Source organism: Epinephelus fuscoguttatus, linkage group LG7 (assembly GCF_011397635.1).
Source record: "Epinephelus fuscoguttatus linkage group LG7, E.fuscoguttatus.final_Chr_v1".
NCBI lineage: Eukaryota > Metazoa > Chordata > Actinopteri > Perciformes > Serranidae > Epinephelus > Epinephelus fuscoguttatus.
The window spans coordinates 29,491,582-29,509,597 of record NC_064758.1 but is presented as its reverse complement, the minus strand read 5'-3'; the positions used below and the strand labels follow the sequence as shown (position 1 = coordinate 29,509,597).

The 18,016-nt window shown below is 39.9% G+C and overlaps 2 protein-coding genes across 3 annotated transcripts in view; both read right to left on the bottom strand.

The window, feature by feature from the left end:
• Nucleotides 1–98: 98 nt before the first annotated feature.
• Nucleotides 99–4,939, bottom strand: fmodb (fibromodulin b). The gene is made up of 3 exons (XM_049581844.1): nucleotides 4,852–4,939; nucleotides 3,797–4,690; nucleotides 99–2,552 (listed from the first exon to the last, which is right to left on the bottom strand). Exons 1-3 carry the CDS (start codon nucleotides 4,889–4,891, stop codon nucleotides 2,401–2,403), a joined length of 1,086 nt encoding a protein of 361 aa, XP_049437801.1. The 5' UTR covers nucleotides 4,892–4,939; the 3' UTR covers nucleotides 99–2,400.
• Nucleotides 2,492–18,016, bottom strand: part of LOC125892100 (MAP kinase-activated protein kinase 2-like) — a 27,503-nt gene continuing 11,978 nt past the window's right edge. The window contains exons 4-11 of one of the 2 annotated variants that reach the window (XM_049581842.1): nucleotides 15,562–15,641; nucleotides 13,182–13,308; nucleotides 11,186–11,261; nucleotides 10,915–11,039; nucleotides 10,346–10,431; nucleotides 10,159–10,239; nucleotides 9,742–9,904; nucleotides 2,492–2,552 (exon numbers count right to left, since the gene is read on the bottom strand). In XM_049581842.1, the coding sequence (XP_049437799.1) occupies nucleotides 9,764–9,904; nucleotides 10,159–10,239; nucleotides 10,346–10,431; nucleotides 10,915–11,039; nucleotides 11,186–11,261; nucleotides 13,182–13,308; nucleotides 15,562–15,641 (716 nt within the window). In that variant the 3' untranslated portion in view covers nucleotides 2,492–2,552; nucleotides 9,742–9,763. Of the gene's footprint in view, nucleotides 2,553–7,267; nucleotides 9,905–10,158; nucleotides 10,240–10,345; nucleotides 10,432–10,914; nucleotides 11,040–11,185; nucleotides 11,262–13,181; nucleotides 13,309–15,561; nucleotides 15,642–18,016 lie in introns of those variants that run through there. The other variant, XM_049581843.1, reaches the window with a different exon arrangement.

Below are 18,016 nucleotides of genomic sequence, written 5' to 3'. Positions count from 1 at the left end.
CAGTTTAGTTCCACTCATTATCAGCCTACAGTGTTGATCAGTGCATATCCCACACACAGCAAACTTCTGAAAGATTTGGTCAAAGATTTCTATATCCAATTTCTTAACAAATCAGTATGGTTTCAACACGGATTCTGGAGAATATTCTGTCAATGATAAAACACACTGAGCTGTTGTTAGTGGCAGAGAGGCTGAGATACGATCCCAATAGAAACACCCCAGTCGCTGCTGTAGCTACACAAGGAATGTCCTCACTGTGCAGGGCACGACAAGAGCTGGTGGGAATAACATGCTACTATAGTTAACTCATACACATGCATGATAGTTTATCCTGACTGCATGGTGGTAAATAACAGGACAGTACTAAAAGAGACAGAGAGAGCGGGGGCAGTGCATTCCCTCGTGTTGTCATGACTTTCACTCATGTTTACTCAGTGATGGCCCAGCCTCTTGTTTTATAATAATCAATTGCATAACGTCTGAGTTGGAGAGGAATCTGGCTATTCCCCACACATTTGAAATGTATGCGTCTCGAGGAGGAGACCACATCAGTAAATCTTGTCAAAAAGATTCCCACATGATTGTGCGCATGTGTGCTGGCCTCTATTTTGTTCTTAAGGAATCTGTGTAGGAAGTGAAGGCTTAAAAAAACAACAACACGGCCCTACCCCACGGCCGCTGCAGAACTGTGTGCAGCCTGTAATATATCATGGCCTATAACACACTAATTTCACAGGCTACCACTTATCAGTGTGCAAACTACCGTTACACTGGCAGTAATCCATTCTTCATCCCGAGACTTTGCTGCATTACAAAACAAGGAAAGTATTTCTATAATTCAATTGAGTGCCTTTCTACAGAGGATTAAAGGCAGCTGTGCAAGATGAAAAGGCAAGTTGTCTTCAACAATAAATATGTGGGAACAGCCTAAGACCGGTTAGTTGTTAGGACAACTGCCGCCCTTTTTCTCTCTCCCAATCTCGCTGCCTTCTTCTACCTTCAAATTAGAGAAAACACAACATGCTGTTGCTAAAATAATCTATCACTGTCAACAATTAGGGACACAAAAAACTCAAGAAACATTGCTTTTTCTCAGATGTAATAATAGGTACAAAGTGGTGATGTAGGATACAAACAAAATTGTGTCAATCATGTGAAATATCCTGACATTAGGTTACTGACAGGTCAAGCTCATCTAATATACATTACAATACACACTGGCTCAGAAATTAAACCCCAAAAAGACGTAAATGTTTTACAAACGTTATTCGATACAGTTTTTTAAAAGAAGTTTCCTCCCACAAAATGACCATCTTAGTTTGGATAGCGAACCTCAGAGACATGCAACAACAACTCAGTCTCTGTTGCATACCTCCATGGAAAATACTTAACATATTTATTGATTGATAAAGTACCATATTCACTCTGCATTAAACCCTTCCAAACAGGAGCTGCTTGTTATTTGTTTCATACTTTGCCAGATGTTTCTTTGGTCCAGCACCCACTCCGTTGGACAGTGGGATGTGCGTGTCTTTTGTATTGTTTTTGAGGACTGCATTTAACAACAGCAAAACTCTATCAAAACATCTGTTAACAAACTCTGGCACAACTTGTGCGGTATAATCCAAGTCTCATTTATCTAGACGTGTGCTCAGTACTTCCCAAATACATGCTTTTCGCTCAAAAGCACATTATAAATGAATTGAAAATGAAACCTATCAACTTGTTTAATTATGAAACAAAATTTTCTTCACGAGTTCAAAGTAACATGGCGTGACTGATATATAAAAGGTCATTTTGTGGGTGAAGTATTCCTTTAAGAGGCTGCTCTCAGTAGAAATACATTTTTCACGTGTTACAGACACACTTGGTCACATAATGGAAAAGTTATTAAGTACTTTAACTAAAAGCAGTGCTGTCACTGGTGATATGTTAGATAGATCTGGCCCAATAATGAGAAGTATCATGGCTACTCAACCTGCTGTTTTATCACCGTGTGCCACATGGTGGAGGCAAAGATCCAAACTGAGTCTCACTCTGTTGATAGGAGGCTTTTAACAGGTTGCACGTTGCCAGACAGGACACAGGCAGAAGAGGTCATCTGCTAAATCATATTTATGCAACTTTTGCCAGAATACTCAGACTGCTCATCTAATTAGTTTGTGGAAAGTCATCTGGACTTTTCTCATTGGTGTTTGTCATCCATGGGCCACTCATCTGGATACGTGATTATACAGCTGTGGCATTTCCCGTTGACGAACACTGGAACTGTTTAATTAGCTGGAATAATAGTAGCTCTCATCACAGTTAAACAACATATTATCTCAAATATGTTTTGATGGAGCGGACTGTGAACAATATGGGGTGAATATAGTTGAGAGAGAGAGCGAGAGGGAAGCGCTACACATCAATAAAGGCAACATGCCGCAAACAGTAGGCAGCCTCAGCAGGAATGTCTTTGGCGCTGATCTCATTGGCATCCAAACGCAGCATTCTGAGCCTGGAGAAGTTTGTCATGTCGACCTTATCGCAGAAACTCCTCAGGGAGAACTCTGAAACACACAAGAGGAGAGAAATATGAGGGGAGGCCACAAGTTCTAGTTGTCCTGTGAATGGTTATAAACTGGAACCAAGTTATTCATATAACAGAGAGCTCTCAAACCACGCCAAAGTTCATAAAAATAAGTGCTGCTGTGTTCCTCCTGTGCATGTTTGTGCTACAAGGCTGGATATGGTTCTCATATTTCTATATTAAAGCTACTCTTGTTTGATTAAACTCAGCCAAGACTGTCTTTTTTCCCCTGCAGTTCTCATTATTTTTGGGGGGGTTTATATTGGGAACTTTGGTATTTTGTAAAATCTGTATTGTGAGTGTGCGTCCACTGAAGGAAGCGTTTATGGAAAACCCCTGCTGCTGGAGGAAGGGCATCAATTCAGCGAGTGTTTTGCTGTCATCTAATGGTTGGAAATTTAATTTTGCTGCATGCTCAGTCCCCACCCCAACAGTGATTTGCACTGTTACATCACTGCTGGGCATGGGCGTGTGCAACAACTCAAACTCTACGGAATGGAGACAAAAAATATTTGAAGCTGAACCGCCAAATACATTCAAATGGAAGAGTGAAAAGAAGACAGCTAGGAACAATATAGGTGAACTGTTGCATGCCTGAACTTCACTTAAGTGCAAAATCACACCAGCAACTGGAGTGCATTAAGTCGCTGGAGGGCGACTTTCTATAAAAGATGCAAAGACCTCAATAAGATTAGCTGCTTTAAATCAAACACTTTTCTATCAGACTCTCATTAAGTTAACTCTGCAACCTCATTTGCCGAGTCTGGTCACACTGGGAGGGTCCACATTTGTGTTGTTAAAAATCTGTGAGACGTGCGTCGTTAAGCACTGAGTTCATCGGCAAGTAAGTGGCAGAGCGTGTGTCCTGCTCTGCCAACCAACCCAATTACAAAATCTGAGATAAGTAGCTCCTCGTGTGTTTGATTTGAAATGAAGGGAAACAGTCGCGGAAAGAACAGATAACTGGTAATATACAGTACACTAGCTCAGCACTGGAAATCTCAATTCAAATCAACCAATTTACACAATTTCGACTGGTTTCAGTATAAAAAATGTCAAATATATTGTTTTTGATTGTTAAGAATAAGAGTAAAACATGTATATAATTACAATACATCACAGTTATTCCTTGTACATCACCCTAACATCTCCAATTTGACTTTTAAATCGTTTAATATGTTTACTTTCACATGACATGTTATAGTAACAGAGAGGTGTCTCTACCTTTGATCTTATTGGCGTGTAAATAAAGGTTCTCCAGGTTCCTACTGACAACAGGGATCTTCTCCAGTTTATTGAAAGAAAGGTCAAGTTCAACCAGCGTGCTGATATTAAAGACATTGGAGGGAAGTCCTTTATCTGTCAGCTTGTTATGAGCCAAGCGGACAAACTGCAGTTTAGGATTCATGGTGAGGAAGCCCGGCGGCACGCTCTCTATGTTATTAAACTCCAGGTACAGCTGCTGCAGCCTCTCAGGGAGGTTGTCAGGGATTTTCTTCAGCTTGTTTTTCCTCATATCCAGCATAGTCAGAGACTTCAGTCCCTTGAACACACCTCCAACGTCCTCTATAACATTTGCTTGGAGCTGAAGGGTGGTGAGGTTGGCCATCCCTTCGAAGGAGCTGGAAAGGATTTTTGTGATCTTGTTGTGACCAAGTCGCAGGTCCGTGACTGACTTGGGCAGGTTGGGAGGCACACGTGTGAGCTCATTGTGATCCAAGAGAAGCCGGTCCAGGTGCTTGAGCTTGCTGAAAACATTCTTGCCGATCTTGTCTGAGCTGAGCTGGTTGTGAAACAGCACGACCCAGACCAAGTTGGTAGCGTTGTCAAACACCCCATCCTGGATGCCTGTGATCTGGTTACGCTGCAGGTAGACGTATTTAATGTGTGAGGGGACGTATGGAATGTGCTGAAGGTTGCGGCCGTGACAGTACATGGCTGTGGGGAAGGATGAGGGGCAGTCGCACTCCAGGGGGCAGTCCACATCCTCGGCCCACAAGCCGGCATGGCGCCGCCGCCCTCGCAGATGGGACAGCCACTGGAAATGACTGTAATACTGACTGGTGTTCAGATCCACTATTCCCATAATGAGGAGGAGCACCACTGTCCGCATGATCACTGATGGAAAACCCAGGGGAAAAAAAAAAATCAAAATCAAATTCAATCCAACACCTGTAACCAAATCCCAAATCTGTAACACATTGATGATAGGAAATGTTTTGCAAATAACAGACTCTCCATTCCACTTTTTAAATGTACAGTCAGTACAGTATACCTACCAGCTGGTTGATCAGAGACGATGCCTCCTCCCTTGCTCATGTCGCTTGTGTCTTCCTCAGACTGAGTGGAATATGTTGTTGGTATAGGGTAAATACCCCCCCACCCCTACCTCTACGTAGCTGCAGCCCCATCACCAGGCACCCACTCTCATTAGAGGACATACATTTTTTTTTTTTTTTTTTTTAGCTGCATGTAAAACCTACAGCACAACGTATCACCTCCAGCCTGGTCAATATCAATCCCATCTGTGAACCCAGTGCAGACATCTGCTTTTTAACAACCTTATTTTCCTTTACTGTGCTGTGCCTTATCATTAGGAGAGCCACTTGAAGTCTGGCTTGCTGTTTATTGTACAGCATGGAGGGTATAGAGAGGGTGGAGTGTTATGGTACAGAAAATTTAACGAACCAGGGTAGACACTGTAATTAGGGATGTGTTTCTTCTTATATAACACATCACGGCTTAGTTACAAATCCATCTCTTAAGCTGCAGCATGTTTCTGTGTATTATTCACTGTTTGTTTCAACATGTACAAAGTATGACGACCCCTGTTATCTGTCCACAACCATGCTCTTCAGACATGTTTTTCTTTCCATCCCTGTCCCTGCCTGCTTCAGGTATTCATAACTTTTGTCAATTACAGTGTTCAAACTGTGGAGAAAGTTAACATATGCTTGTGCTGGCGCCTGCGGACAGGACAGTACCATTATCATCCTGCAGACTGTCTTGAATGAACGGGCCTCACCATTCATGTCCTCCACTGGAGCAGGAAAATTGGAGGCAGAGTTTCAGGGATTATGTTTTTTTCCTCAGACTGCTTCCTCTGCCCCTCTGAGGAAGTAAACGATGATGTGCTAATTTGAAAATGGACAAGATTCAGCACGTAATTGACCTTAATCATCAAACAATTAGATGAAAGGAAAGTTGACCTGGGGTTACACAGATGGGACTCCTCTGCACAATGGTCTGGACAGGTTTTTAGTCACAGCACACAATCTTTGGCCGAATTACTCACTTTATCCAAAACTTGATTCAAACAGTAAACACTGTTTTTTAAAAGAGATGTTACATGATCCAATGTCATAAAAGTGATGCCTATCATTCTGTTATAACTGTGTTAACAAAAATCATAAATGGAAATCTTTCTTCACAAATGTGTCCAAAGTAGCAGTTACTAGGAAATTAAGAAAATTCCAGGAAAACTATGTCACTTTGAAAACTTTGAAGTTGCATTTCAGTTACGATCAAACAATGGTAAAATCTCCTTTCGATCCACTTTATACAATAGGCATTAATATTTTGCATCTGGACAGCTTTGTTTTCTGAGTGTGTGTGTCTCAGAATGTGCCACAAAGACAGTCTGAATTGAAACAGGATGCAAATGCTGGAAATGTCGTGTTGTAATTACAGCAACATGTTTAATCCAAAACATTCTGTGTGGGCGTCATTTGTTCATGGATCCAACTACAGCCTGAAAAGCCTAACAGCCTACAAAGTCCCAATTATATGACAGCACACAATAGGCGTTGATGCCTGAGGCGCTTTGCTATTGCGAGCTGTACCATAAGGTAAAACCAAAACTATTTCTTGTCATGAATGGATTTCACTATAAACTCAAGACGGGGGACTGCAATGAAAAGAATATGCTACTTTATAACATATTTGAGTTTTTATCGCTTGGGAATTCTTTAAAAAATTAGGTGATGACAATGCGGTGATTTTTTAAGTACATGCATGTATGAATGACATTATAACAGGTTACTTTGTAATATTCGGGAGTTAAAAAATAATATGTTTCTCAAGTATAAGGAAAAGTGATCTGTCGATATATGGTATAAACCAAAATTACGAACTTACTGTCTCATAAAAAACTGTTATGATGTTGAAATGTATGTGAAGTATAATTTAAACAAAAGACAAAGATCATTATGTGCACAGTTACGTTCAGGAACATTACCCTTGGCTTTAGAGACCGGCAGGTTTAATGCGATTCCAGAGGAGGACAGACTTTGTCAGGTGTGTGAGCTCGGTGAAATTGAGAGTGAGGTCCATTTTCTGTTTTACTGTCTTGTTTATGAGGACTTGAGGGATGTACTTTTTATTAAAATGTCCTCTATTTATGCTGATTTCTTTTGGCTGGACGAGTATGAGAAACTTGAGTTGTGTTTTAGAAAGGGAATCTTTTTTGTTGCAGATTTTATTTGTAAAGCGTGGGAGAGAAGGCAGAATATTCTGTTTAAAGTCTGAGCCGTAAAAGGGGCTGTAATTATGTATGAAATGAAAAAAAATAATAATAATAACAATAATGTACACTGCAACTGTACTTTTTTTTGGTGTCTTATAAACCCATGAGGGTTGGGCACTTTGTGCATGACACGTAAATAAAAATAATCAATCAATCAATCAATCAATCAATCAACTGGTGCCTGATGTATTTTAGCACATTTATTAATGAGGGCTACAAATATACTGCTGGTAAATTCCAATAGTTTTTAGATAGATTACAGCATTCTGAGCACATTTCTTGGCAAATAATTGGATGCTTCAAGATGCTGGGATAAAATGACCACGGGTCACTTTATAGTCGTCACTTACGTTGGATACAACGTGAGCATGTTAACAATTTTAACCATTTTAAGATGCTCATGTTTTAGCTTACAGTTTCTGCATTACAAAAGCTGCAGACTGCTTCTAAATTCTTAGGTCTCTCTTTGAGGACACTTCAAAACCTTGAAAAGCCTTATACAGGGAGAGCAGCAGCAAAGACCCCCAGAAACATAACAGAGCAGCATCAATGACAAACAGAAAAGACTCTGATAAGTCAGACACAGCATGAAAAGGAGGAGCTGGGGTGGAGATGGGTTGCAAAGCCGCTTGCAGAGGAAGCAGCAACAGTAGGCAGGCCAGAGGAGTTTAAATAGGGTGCCCTGAATGAGATTCACCAATTGGTTGCATAGAAAGGATTCATGTGATCTATCAGCTGACTCCCTTCCCTTTTAGATCAGCTGATGTAGCTGGGATGTGAGCTGAGCTTGACATCGGGTCCTGCCTGAACTAACGCTATGCTAAATTTTTGTATTGTTCACTTTTTTCCCCCGCTTTAATATTTGTTTTTAATTCAGTTTAGTTTCCGTTCGTTCCCAGAGTTTGTTTGTTTCAGTTTAATTTTTTTTAGCATTATTTTTTGTGGGGGGGTCATTTTTAGGAACAAGATTTAAGAAGTTCAGAACATATGACAGCATATATAAAAATAACAGTAAAACAATGGTGTGTCAATACAAACGCAACACTTTGTGAAGGCAATTGACTCACTGTCATGTAGACATCCCAGTCTCAATAAACAAGTGCACCAGTGCCTTCCCATGTCTGTTGTCTTGACCAATTTGTCCAAATTAACGAAAACTAAAGACATTCATTCATTCATTCATCTTCTAACCGCTTCATCCTCTTGAGGGGGGGGGGGGGGCTGGAGCCTATCCCAGCTACATCGGGCGAGAGGCAGGGTACACCCTGGACAGGTCGCCAGACTATCGCAGGGCTGACACATAGAGACAAACAACCATTCACACTCACATTCACACCTATGGACAATTTAGAGTTACCAATTAACCTAGTCCCCAATCTGCATGTCTTTGGACTGTGGGAGGAAGCCGGAGTGCCCGGAGAGAACCGGTGCAGTGTATCAGGCTCGTCATGCCCCCCTCCGGCCACTTTTTAGAGTGCCACTGGTGAAAAATGCAGTGGTGGTATGGCAAAATGTGGGGCTTTTTTTTGCAAAATGAAAACTCCAAAACAAGTGTTTAATAACTGTTCCAGACACTGATTCATTCTGTTTAATTTTCCATGGCAGACTAATTTACCATGCCACCATAAATATTATGTATTTGTTAGACACAACTGAGCTGCTGGATGTTTATTTGATTTTATGCTAATGGTGAAATGCTAACTGATCAAACAACACGCAAAAACCACAGAAAGTATCAAGAGATTTGATCCAGAGTAAAAGGCAAACAGGATAATAGTGACGTGCAGCATTTTCCACTGTACATCTGTTTATCATGTAAAAGTTTACTGCCGTTCACTTCTCTTTTCATGCCTCACACAATAGACTTCATGCAGCTACTTTTATATCACTGCTCCAGAGAAAATACCTTCTACAGAAGCACATAGGGTTCAGGTGGCAGCTCCGTTTTATCCATCAAATACAATCAACACCCGTTCTTTGAGTATAGTAAGTGTGATTATTTCTACACATTATTGATACACATGGTAAATAGGTTTTAGACACAGCACAGCCACAATGTGCCAGGAAAACTCCTACACTGTGGTAAGGAGAAATATTTCTGCCATCACATTGGCATCCAAAACAAACACTGTGGCTTCTGGTAACGATCATTCAAAATATAAATATGAATGATGCTTGCAAAATATCTCACAACTGCACCCTTAAGAGAGAAAAAAGTCGCTCAAAATGGTTTCAACACTGAGAACGGAAAAAATTAAGAGACAGAAAACAACCTAAAAACTGTCAGCTGACGCCAACAAAGCTCACTCGAATATGTACATAATAAACACTGTCCTAATATACAACACATACAGTACATTTTGTTTTCTCTGATGAGAGGATTTATGAATAAGTGCACACAGAGAATACATTTTAAAAGCATAGAAAGAGTTCAAAAGTCCTCAAAGCACATTTACCAAAATGCCTGGGTGCATTTCATGTGTGAAAATAAAATCTTAGAAAAATTAAAACCGCTAAAAACACACCATAAAGGTATTATTTTAAAGCTACTTGGCAATGCACACCATCCCTAAAGCTCTCCTTGAAAGCTTTTTCTTCCAGCTAAATCTTGTGCATGTGTGAGCGTTTGTGTGAAACTGAATACCTCTTAAAAAGTCTTTATTTTACTAGCCTGGAGGTTGTGTGGCTGATTTTTTACTTTTCTTTCTTCTCTTCAAGAGTAGAGGATTAGTTGAGTCTTCAATGGTTTTGATTTTAATTTGGTCATAGTCCACTCTCATCGTTTGCAGGGCATTTGTCATTTCCTCCTGATAATAACAACAACAACAACATCACTTTTATCAAACACAACCAAGATGAAAGCAGCGTGCACAAACAGTTTTAACTTAATATTAAATGGATTTCATCGTGCAGTGAGTCACGTATGCATGAAGTACAACATATTAGCATGAAATATTTGAAAATGTAACTTAATTATCAAACACAAACTCAGCTGAGATAAAAACAAATCAAGAGCAGCATCTAAAGTCGCAGCAACAAAGTGACACACATGCACACTTACTTTGACCTGCTCCCAGACGTCTTGCTCCTCGTGCAGCACGCGGCTGGTGTGAAGGGGCGTCTGTGGGACCTTCACCGACTGCTGCATTGGTGAGAGAATATGGATGAGTGTTCACCAAATCTCACAAACATATCCTTTAAAAGCAGCAGTTGCTCAGACAGATTCAAGCCTACAGGGAGCTGCTCACATTAATCCAGGGATGGTTTATGAACTCGGTGATGCTCATTCTCTGGGTGGGCTCGGTTTTCAGTAAGTGGCAGATTAGCTGTTTGGCTGCAACAAGAAATCATCGTCATCATTCAGTGTTCATGTGCCCCCCCCACTCACTAATGACACATATCTTTGACAGTCATACAGTATCTGCAATTATGAGGGACAGTTTATCAAAATGTCATCAGGCTGAATTCCTATAATAACATTGATAGGAAAGTTAAATATGAAAACATTTAAAATCAGAGTGCCTCTGCAATGTGTAATTCATAGAATCCACTGAAAACATTGTTATTGCCTTGCTGCTGGGCTTTTGTATTGAAGCCAAAGAATAATACTACTAGGTCTTCTGTTTATACTGCTAACCAACTTGGGAAACGGTAGAGTAATAGATAAAGTATGTTGTGCTTTCTCAGAAGAAAAACTAGAGAAAAATTGACTTGTATGAGCACTGATGGAAAGTAGAACAGAAAGTAAACACTGATTATGACAAATTTACAATCTGATAGAACATCAACTTCAATTTCCATCATGCCTCCCTCTCACCTTCCTCAGACACATCGCACCACTCGGGGTTGGGGAACTCATATTGTCCGTTGCAGATCCGTCTTTTCATTCCCGGGGATATTGCCAGACCATGATGCGAGAAAAAGGGAGGATATCCACAAAGTCTGTGTGTACGAGAGAAAAAAAACTGCTTGATGACAAGGAAATTATATAATTATATGCAACAATCATTTAGAGACGCTTTAGTGTCAACCATGATCCAAGACAAAATATCACTAAAAGAAACCACACACCACACTGATTGACTTACAGAATATACATAATGACACCCAGAGACCACATGTCACAGGATCTGTCATACTTCTCTGGACCAAGAACTTCTGGAGCTGCCACAGTGTCAAGAGAAACTATTTAAATCGAAGGATTCACTTCTGTTTCACGTTCAGTACCTTTGAGAATTCTACAGAAAAAGACAGATGACTGGAAAAAACACATAAAAACAAAACAATCATTAAAGTACAATATGTCAGATTTTCCAACCACACACAGGATGTGACTTCTCATAACCTACATCAGTCTAGCTACTTTCCACAGGACGCAAACCCCAAAATCCCCTCAGGGATCCCCTCATCAAAGATGACGGTTACATTTTAAAAAGCACATGGCTGACTGAAATGCTTCAAAGACTCAAAGCTTCGATCATTGCCGTGGTAATCAACATCCAATCAGTCTTCGAAGCTCTGTTTATGTATATATGATATTAAGGCTTTCAAAAAATTAATGAATCCCAGAAAAAATAATGCATTTAAAAAAATTAACGCAGAATAATCACATTCCGTGGTGTCCTTTGCTGCAGGCCACAGTGGCTTTGTCACATGATGGAGCCAGATGAGACTACGCTGCTTGGCCCTGTGAATGGAACATTTATATTTAAAAACACCCAGATGGAACTGTTGATAGGAGCACCATCCAGTTTTCGTACCATCAAAGTACTTCAAGCCTAAAAAACACAAAGCATGTAGCAGCGAACCCCGAGGTCTGAGCTAGCCTCTGATGCTAGGGCTAGCAGCCAGCCTTGTCAAGCCTAACTCGACCAGACGCTCAGACGCAAACTGAGTATGTCTACCTGTGACCAACTGACTAACTCCCCCGCAAAATGGATTGCAATGGACTGCAGACCAGTTTTGGTGGTAGAGGACAGGGGGACAACTATGTCCAAAATCCAGCAGCAAAAGTTCATGTATACGATTAATTTAGATTCGTTCATCACAGAGAATGTAATTAATTAGATCAGTGGTTCCCAACTGGTCCAACCATGGGGTCCAAATTTCTCCTTAGTGATTAGTTCAAGGTCCACGCAGTTGAATACATTCAGGGTCATACTTGCACTTGGTCAAGCAGTCGTACTGTCTGTTTGTCACTCACTCTACAGCTGAAAACTGCACTTCAAAATAAAAGCTCTGTGCCAGAAATCCACTGTACTCCAAAACAAATTGTGTTCTTTTTTAAACAAACTTAACATGTTTATGAGTCACTTGCGGTCCATTCAGAATGGACTCGCGGCCCAGACCCACCAGCTGAGAACAACTGAATTAGATTTGATAGAAAGATAGATAGATAGTCCATGGATCTCTAACAAGAAGTCCAAAAAGTCAAACATCTGGAAGAGTTTCTAAAATGGCAAATATGCCACACCAATCTACAACAAGCTCACCCGAACACTTTAAGTAACAGCTCGGCCACCTAGCAAAGTATTTTTTTTTTTCAAGTATAATGGCTTATTATGTGACCTGCATGCTAACAAAATTAATTGTCACATTATTTTCGGTGAATCAACTGAAAACTGATGTTTCAAAAAAGTCCCACTTATGTTCTCGTCTCTCAGTAAACTCCCCGCCACCATGGAAGCTTTCAATAATTGCCGATATTTCTCACAGAAGCTTTGATGCCACAAAGTGGTATTCAGGACAGCCCTTGTTATTAATAAAAAATGAACTACCAGTGTGAAGAAAATGTCAGAACTCTGTACATTGCATTTACACAGTATGTCATGTGGTCTGTAAGGCTTTCCACTGAACCAAAGCTGTGATTATCTTGCTGCTCACAGTGGTTCCTGTTGATATACGGCTATCACTGACATCAGGAGGTCTCATCTCACACACACTCATATAATTCAATGAGACATTCACCTAAACAAAAATAACATGTTCCCAGCTGTAACCGTCACTTTGTCTGCATGGACAAACAGTCTAGTGTATCATCAACCCGATACAATCACTTTCACATCACATGTTGTGGGGTCTTACCTACATAGTACGGGGTAAAACACGGTGTTGCTAAAGAGTTTAAGGTGGTGATTTCTTTGGCAAACCCAAAGTCTGTCAGCTTGAGGAGGGCATCTGACCTTTTGGAGGTGTACAGCAGGTTCTCTGGCTGAAAGAGACATCAACAGCAATCAAGCGTCTGGAGAACAGGAGTGACATAACTGGTCATCAACCACAAGAAAAGCAAATAAATATGAAAACAGAAATAAAATAAATAGCAAATGTGAGCCTAAACAAAAGCTCTGTCTACTTTAAAATGACGCCTCTCCCTGTCTTTGGACAGTAAGAAACATTCCCAAATTAAGTTAAAAACATTCAGGTCTGTCTTTAATCTACGTTGAAGGTGAGGCTACTACAGAGGAATTTCCAACTTTGATACAATACCATGTAAAATACAGATATTTCATACCAAGGAGAAAAATACATAAATTGGGTCAGCATCCTAATATACTGCATTTTTTTTTACTGAATTTTCAGAAAATCAGCAAAAGAAAATTCATTTATGTGCTTTTCTATCCACTATTGTTATGCAAATATTGGGAGCTGGTTCATCAAGATAAGCAGTGAGTGGTGCTAATTCTCCAGGCAGGTGCCACTGCAGAGGAGGGCACAACAAAATGACGTAATTAAAGGTCCAGTGTGTAAAATGTAGGGCGATATGTTGGCAGTAATTAAATATAAAGTATGTCTTATTGAGTGCATAATCCCCTGAAAATGAGAATTGTTGTGTTTCCATTACTTTAGAATGAGCCATTTATATCTTCATAGGGAGTGTGTCCTCTTCTACGGAGTTTGCCATGTTTTCTAGCCCCAAATGGATAAATCAAACACTGGCTCTAGATACGGCCATTCCTGTCTGCATGTTGGTGAAGTTTCAGTTAGTTGCAATCTGCAACCACAGCCAAGAGATACCACTAAATCCTACAGACTAGACCTTTAAAAAGAGCACCAGTCAAACCCCAAATGAAGGAAACAATAGATCTGTAACAGAGAGCACACTGGACATTGGAAATAGTGAGTTTATAATAATTATAATAATATCTCAGCTCTGTGCTCCTGGAAGAGTTCTGGTAACAGCCCTGTGTGCATACATATGTGTGTCAAAAGCCACCCAGAGACGATGAAGAGAGCTTACAGTACATCATGACCGTACAATGTCAGTTATACGCTGAATCTGCTTTCATTCGTATTTAGTCACAGTTACCTTTCATCAATGCCCCGACTTCTCCACCTCCCCCAAGTATAAAAGCTTTTATGCCATATTTAATTTTTGGTGCTACTTGAAAATGTGCATATAAAGAGGTGGATGGAAATGCAACCATTAAGGGTGCACAAGTTAAATTTTACAAGGCTATAACATGACAACGACAACTTATCCTTTCGTGGTAATTAGCAGAGAACAGCAGAATGACTGTAGTAAACATTAACAGTAAGAGACAGCAAGAATGCACAGCTGGTAGCTGAGGAAAATGAGTATTGACATTTCAAACATTCAGAATCAATATGTATTTATACATCAGTACTTAAAACAACACTACACCAGTGTAGAGATGCAGGCACAGCAGCCCACTGATGAAGCCAAGGAGGTGCAATAACACAGATTTCACAGATTTCATGCTCAGTTTCCTCCTTTGCGGGTTAACTGGTGGCAAGAGCATGCATACCTCATAACTTTGAGGTCCCATTTAATCTGTACAGAGACAGATTATTTTAATGCCTTCCTTGTCTCCCCGTGGTTCCTGTCTCTCTTAATTATAAACTCAAGGCAAGCATGTCATATAAGAGCTCTTTAATATTTCATTTGGTAACTCAGCTCAACTGGCATTACGCACACTGGACTCGGACCATCAGTGTAATCAGTCTACACTACAATGCAACATTATGTGTATACATTTGTTCAGTTTTTTACTCAAATGAATTAAACATACATTCTCCATTTACACATTTCCTTAAGAACTATGCATCTTTTTGGTTTTGTAAAACAGCACTTTATTTGGGCTGTCACGCTACAGTGGACGAGGAAAAATAAAAAGTGGTGCTTAGTAAACAAAGCAAGACACAAAAAAAACAGCTTCCAGTGTTGGACTTGTTCATGGAAACAACTGTGTGTCTGCCATTAGGGGCCGTCCAATCTGTCTAATTCAGCTGCCATTCACCGTTTTCTTAGATTTCCATGTGTGCAGAAGTTTTCTACTTGGCCCTAAGTATGAGCTCTTTGACATGCACAGGATATTAAATTGTCAGTATCTTAAGAGCACAATAATAATTTTACTAACCGATGATGAATGATCTCATGTTACTTTCAATGAATACAGTCCACTGTTGTAATTTCTCTTTCGAAATATATAAAACGAGGCATTACCTTGATGTCTCTGTGGGCAATGTTGATGGAATGCAAGAAATGTATGGCCTCGCCAATACTTCTCATGATGTCAGAGGCCTCTGGGTGAAAGAGTGAGAAGAGAAGATATGGAAATGAAAGATGAACAGATACAGAATAAATCATACATTCATGAGCACATGTTGAGATTGTTAAAGTTACAATCCTTCAGACTTTCATGAAACCAAAGCTCAGAGTTTTTGATTGCACACTGCAGTTGATGTTTTTACAGGAATTTCCCTTCCATGTATTTCCACTCTGAAATTCTTGGTGCGGGATTCAAATTGCCATCACATGCATGAAGAATTCACAGGAAACAAAACCTGCATTTAATCCAGCATCACTGTTTTTAATATTTAGGGTTGAAGCTACAATAATTCTATTATCATTTACTCTTGATATATCAATTAGGCATTTTTTTCTTTGAAACAACTGAAACAATTTATCGTTTATTAAATAAGGTGCTGATTAATTTCCTGAGATCAATTAATCAACTTACCATTTTAGGTAACAGTGTATAATAACCATAACTGATAAATGGTAAATCAAAATTTTTTAAACTTTGGTAAATACTTATTATTCTGTTATCAAACACTGAAATGAGAATTTTTTTTATTAATTATTAGTAATGCTATAATTTATGCTATTTTAATAGTGTATTGCTGCACACATGCAGAGATATATAATTTGTGGATGGTTAATAATTGGTTTGCAAACTGCAAACCAATTATTAACTGCTGATTATAATGCCTTATTAAATGGTAAATAAATACAAGTAGTGCATCTATTAACATTAATTAGGTGGCCATTACAATGTTGCAATGTTTATAGATGCACTACACAGTACTCATTCATTCATTCATTCATTCATTCATTCATTCATACATTCATTCATATCCTGTTAGGGGTCGCAGGGGGCTGGAGCCTATCCCAGCTGACACTGGGCAGGAGGCAGGGTACACCCTGGACAGGTCACCAGACTATCACAGGGCTGACACATAGAGACAGACAACCATTCACACTCACATTCACACCTACGGACAATTTAGAGTCACCAGTTAACCCAAGCTGCATGTTTTTGAGGAGGAAGCTAGAGTACCCGAAGAACACCCACGCTGACACAGGAAGAACATGCAGACTCCGCACAGAAGGGCTCCCCCACTCTGGGTTCAAACCAGGAACCCTCTTGCTATGAGGCAACAATGTTAACCACTGCACCACCCTCCCACCCATTTAACCTGGTATTATAATCACCACCTGCAACTTTTAACAGCCATCCAAATAATATTTGTAGACAGTTTACAAACCAATTACTAGGGAGTCACCAAAGCATCCACGATACAATATTATTGTGATTTTAAATATGTTGTGATATGCTGAGTAGTGCAGTAAAATATATTGCGATTTATTACCTTTTTTCAACTGTTATGTCTAATTATGTCCCCAAAGGAAAATTTTGTCAACATCTGTTTTAACTAATAAAATAAAGTTTTCAGTCTGTTCATCTCACTTCAGCCATTTTTTTTTGCAGCAGTAAAATGTATTTAGCGGACTGAAAAAGCAATTGATTATTATTCTAGTAGGCTACCTAAAGTTTAATTTGTATTTGATCGATTAAAAAATCGATACTTGACACTGTGTGATGATGCCCTATTGCCACACTAAGAAATCACAATACTATGCTGTATCAATTACTTTTCCCCACCCCTACCAATCACTAACCATGAACAAGCCCTGTCGCCTCATAGCAAGAGAGTTCTGGGTTTGAATCCGCCAGCCAGCTGGGGATCTTTTTCGTGGAGTGTGCTTGTTCTCCCCGTGTCAGCAAAGGTTCTTTGCGGGTTCACCAGCTTCCTCCCACAGTCTAAAGACATGCAGGTTAATTGGTGACTCTAAATTGTCCGTAGGTGTGAATGTGAGTGTGAATGGTTGTCTGTCTCTATGTACTGTATGTGTCAACCCTGTGATAGTCTGGTAAACTGTCCAGGATGTACCCCGCCTCTCACCCAATGTCAGCTGGGATAGTCTCAAACCTCACTGACTAACAGCTTCACTATTTATTTTTCACTCTCTTACAACAATGTGAATTTACCAAACATTCCCTAGTGCCACTGCTTCAAATTAAAAGCATTCAACTGGCGAAACACAGATGACTTTATATGTGAAGCAGTCACATAGATCAACTGCGACTATAAAACAAGACAATGGTCACTGCAGGCATTTTTTTGTCAGCAGATCAATTTCTATCATATTGCAAGGAGATAATGGAACAAGAAGGTGCAGCCACACTGAGCTACAGGCTGCACACTTCTAACTCCTCAGCAAAGTAACCAACTCTTTGCTTTGCTGGTGTGTGGAAAACTACTCACACTGATTACTGATGGGCTTCTTTATCAAAACAGCATATGTTTGTCTGGATGCACTGTAAACAGATACA

Bases quoted from the DNA above. Each gene is read 5' to 3' on its own strand.
- fmodb (XM_049581844.1), bottom strand. From the start codon at position 4,891: ATGAGCAAGGGAGGAGGCATCGTCTCTGATCAACCAGCTG. The intron at 4,691-4,851 runs GTAGGTATACTG...GTTTTCCATCAG, and splicing joins CGTCTCTGATCAACCAGCTG to TGATCATGCGGACAGTGGTG. The intron at 2,553-3,796 runs GTAGAGACACCT...TGTGTGTTTCAG, and splicing joins ACACGCCAATAAGATCAAAG to AGTTCTCCCTGAGGAGTTTC.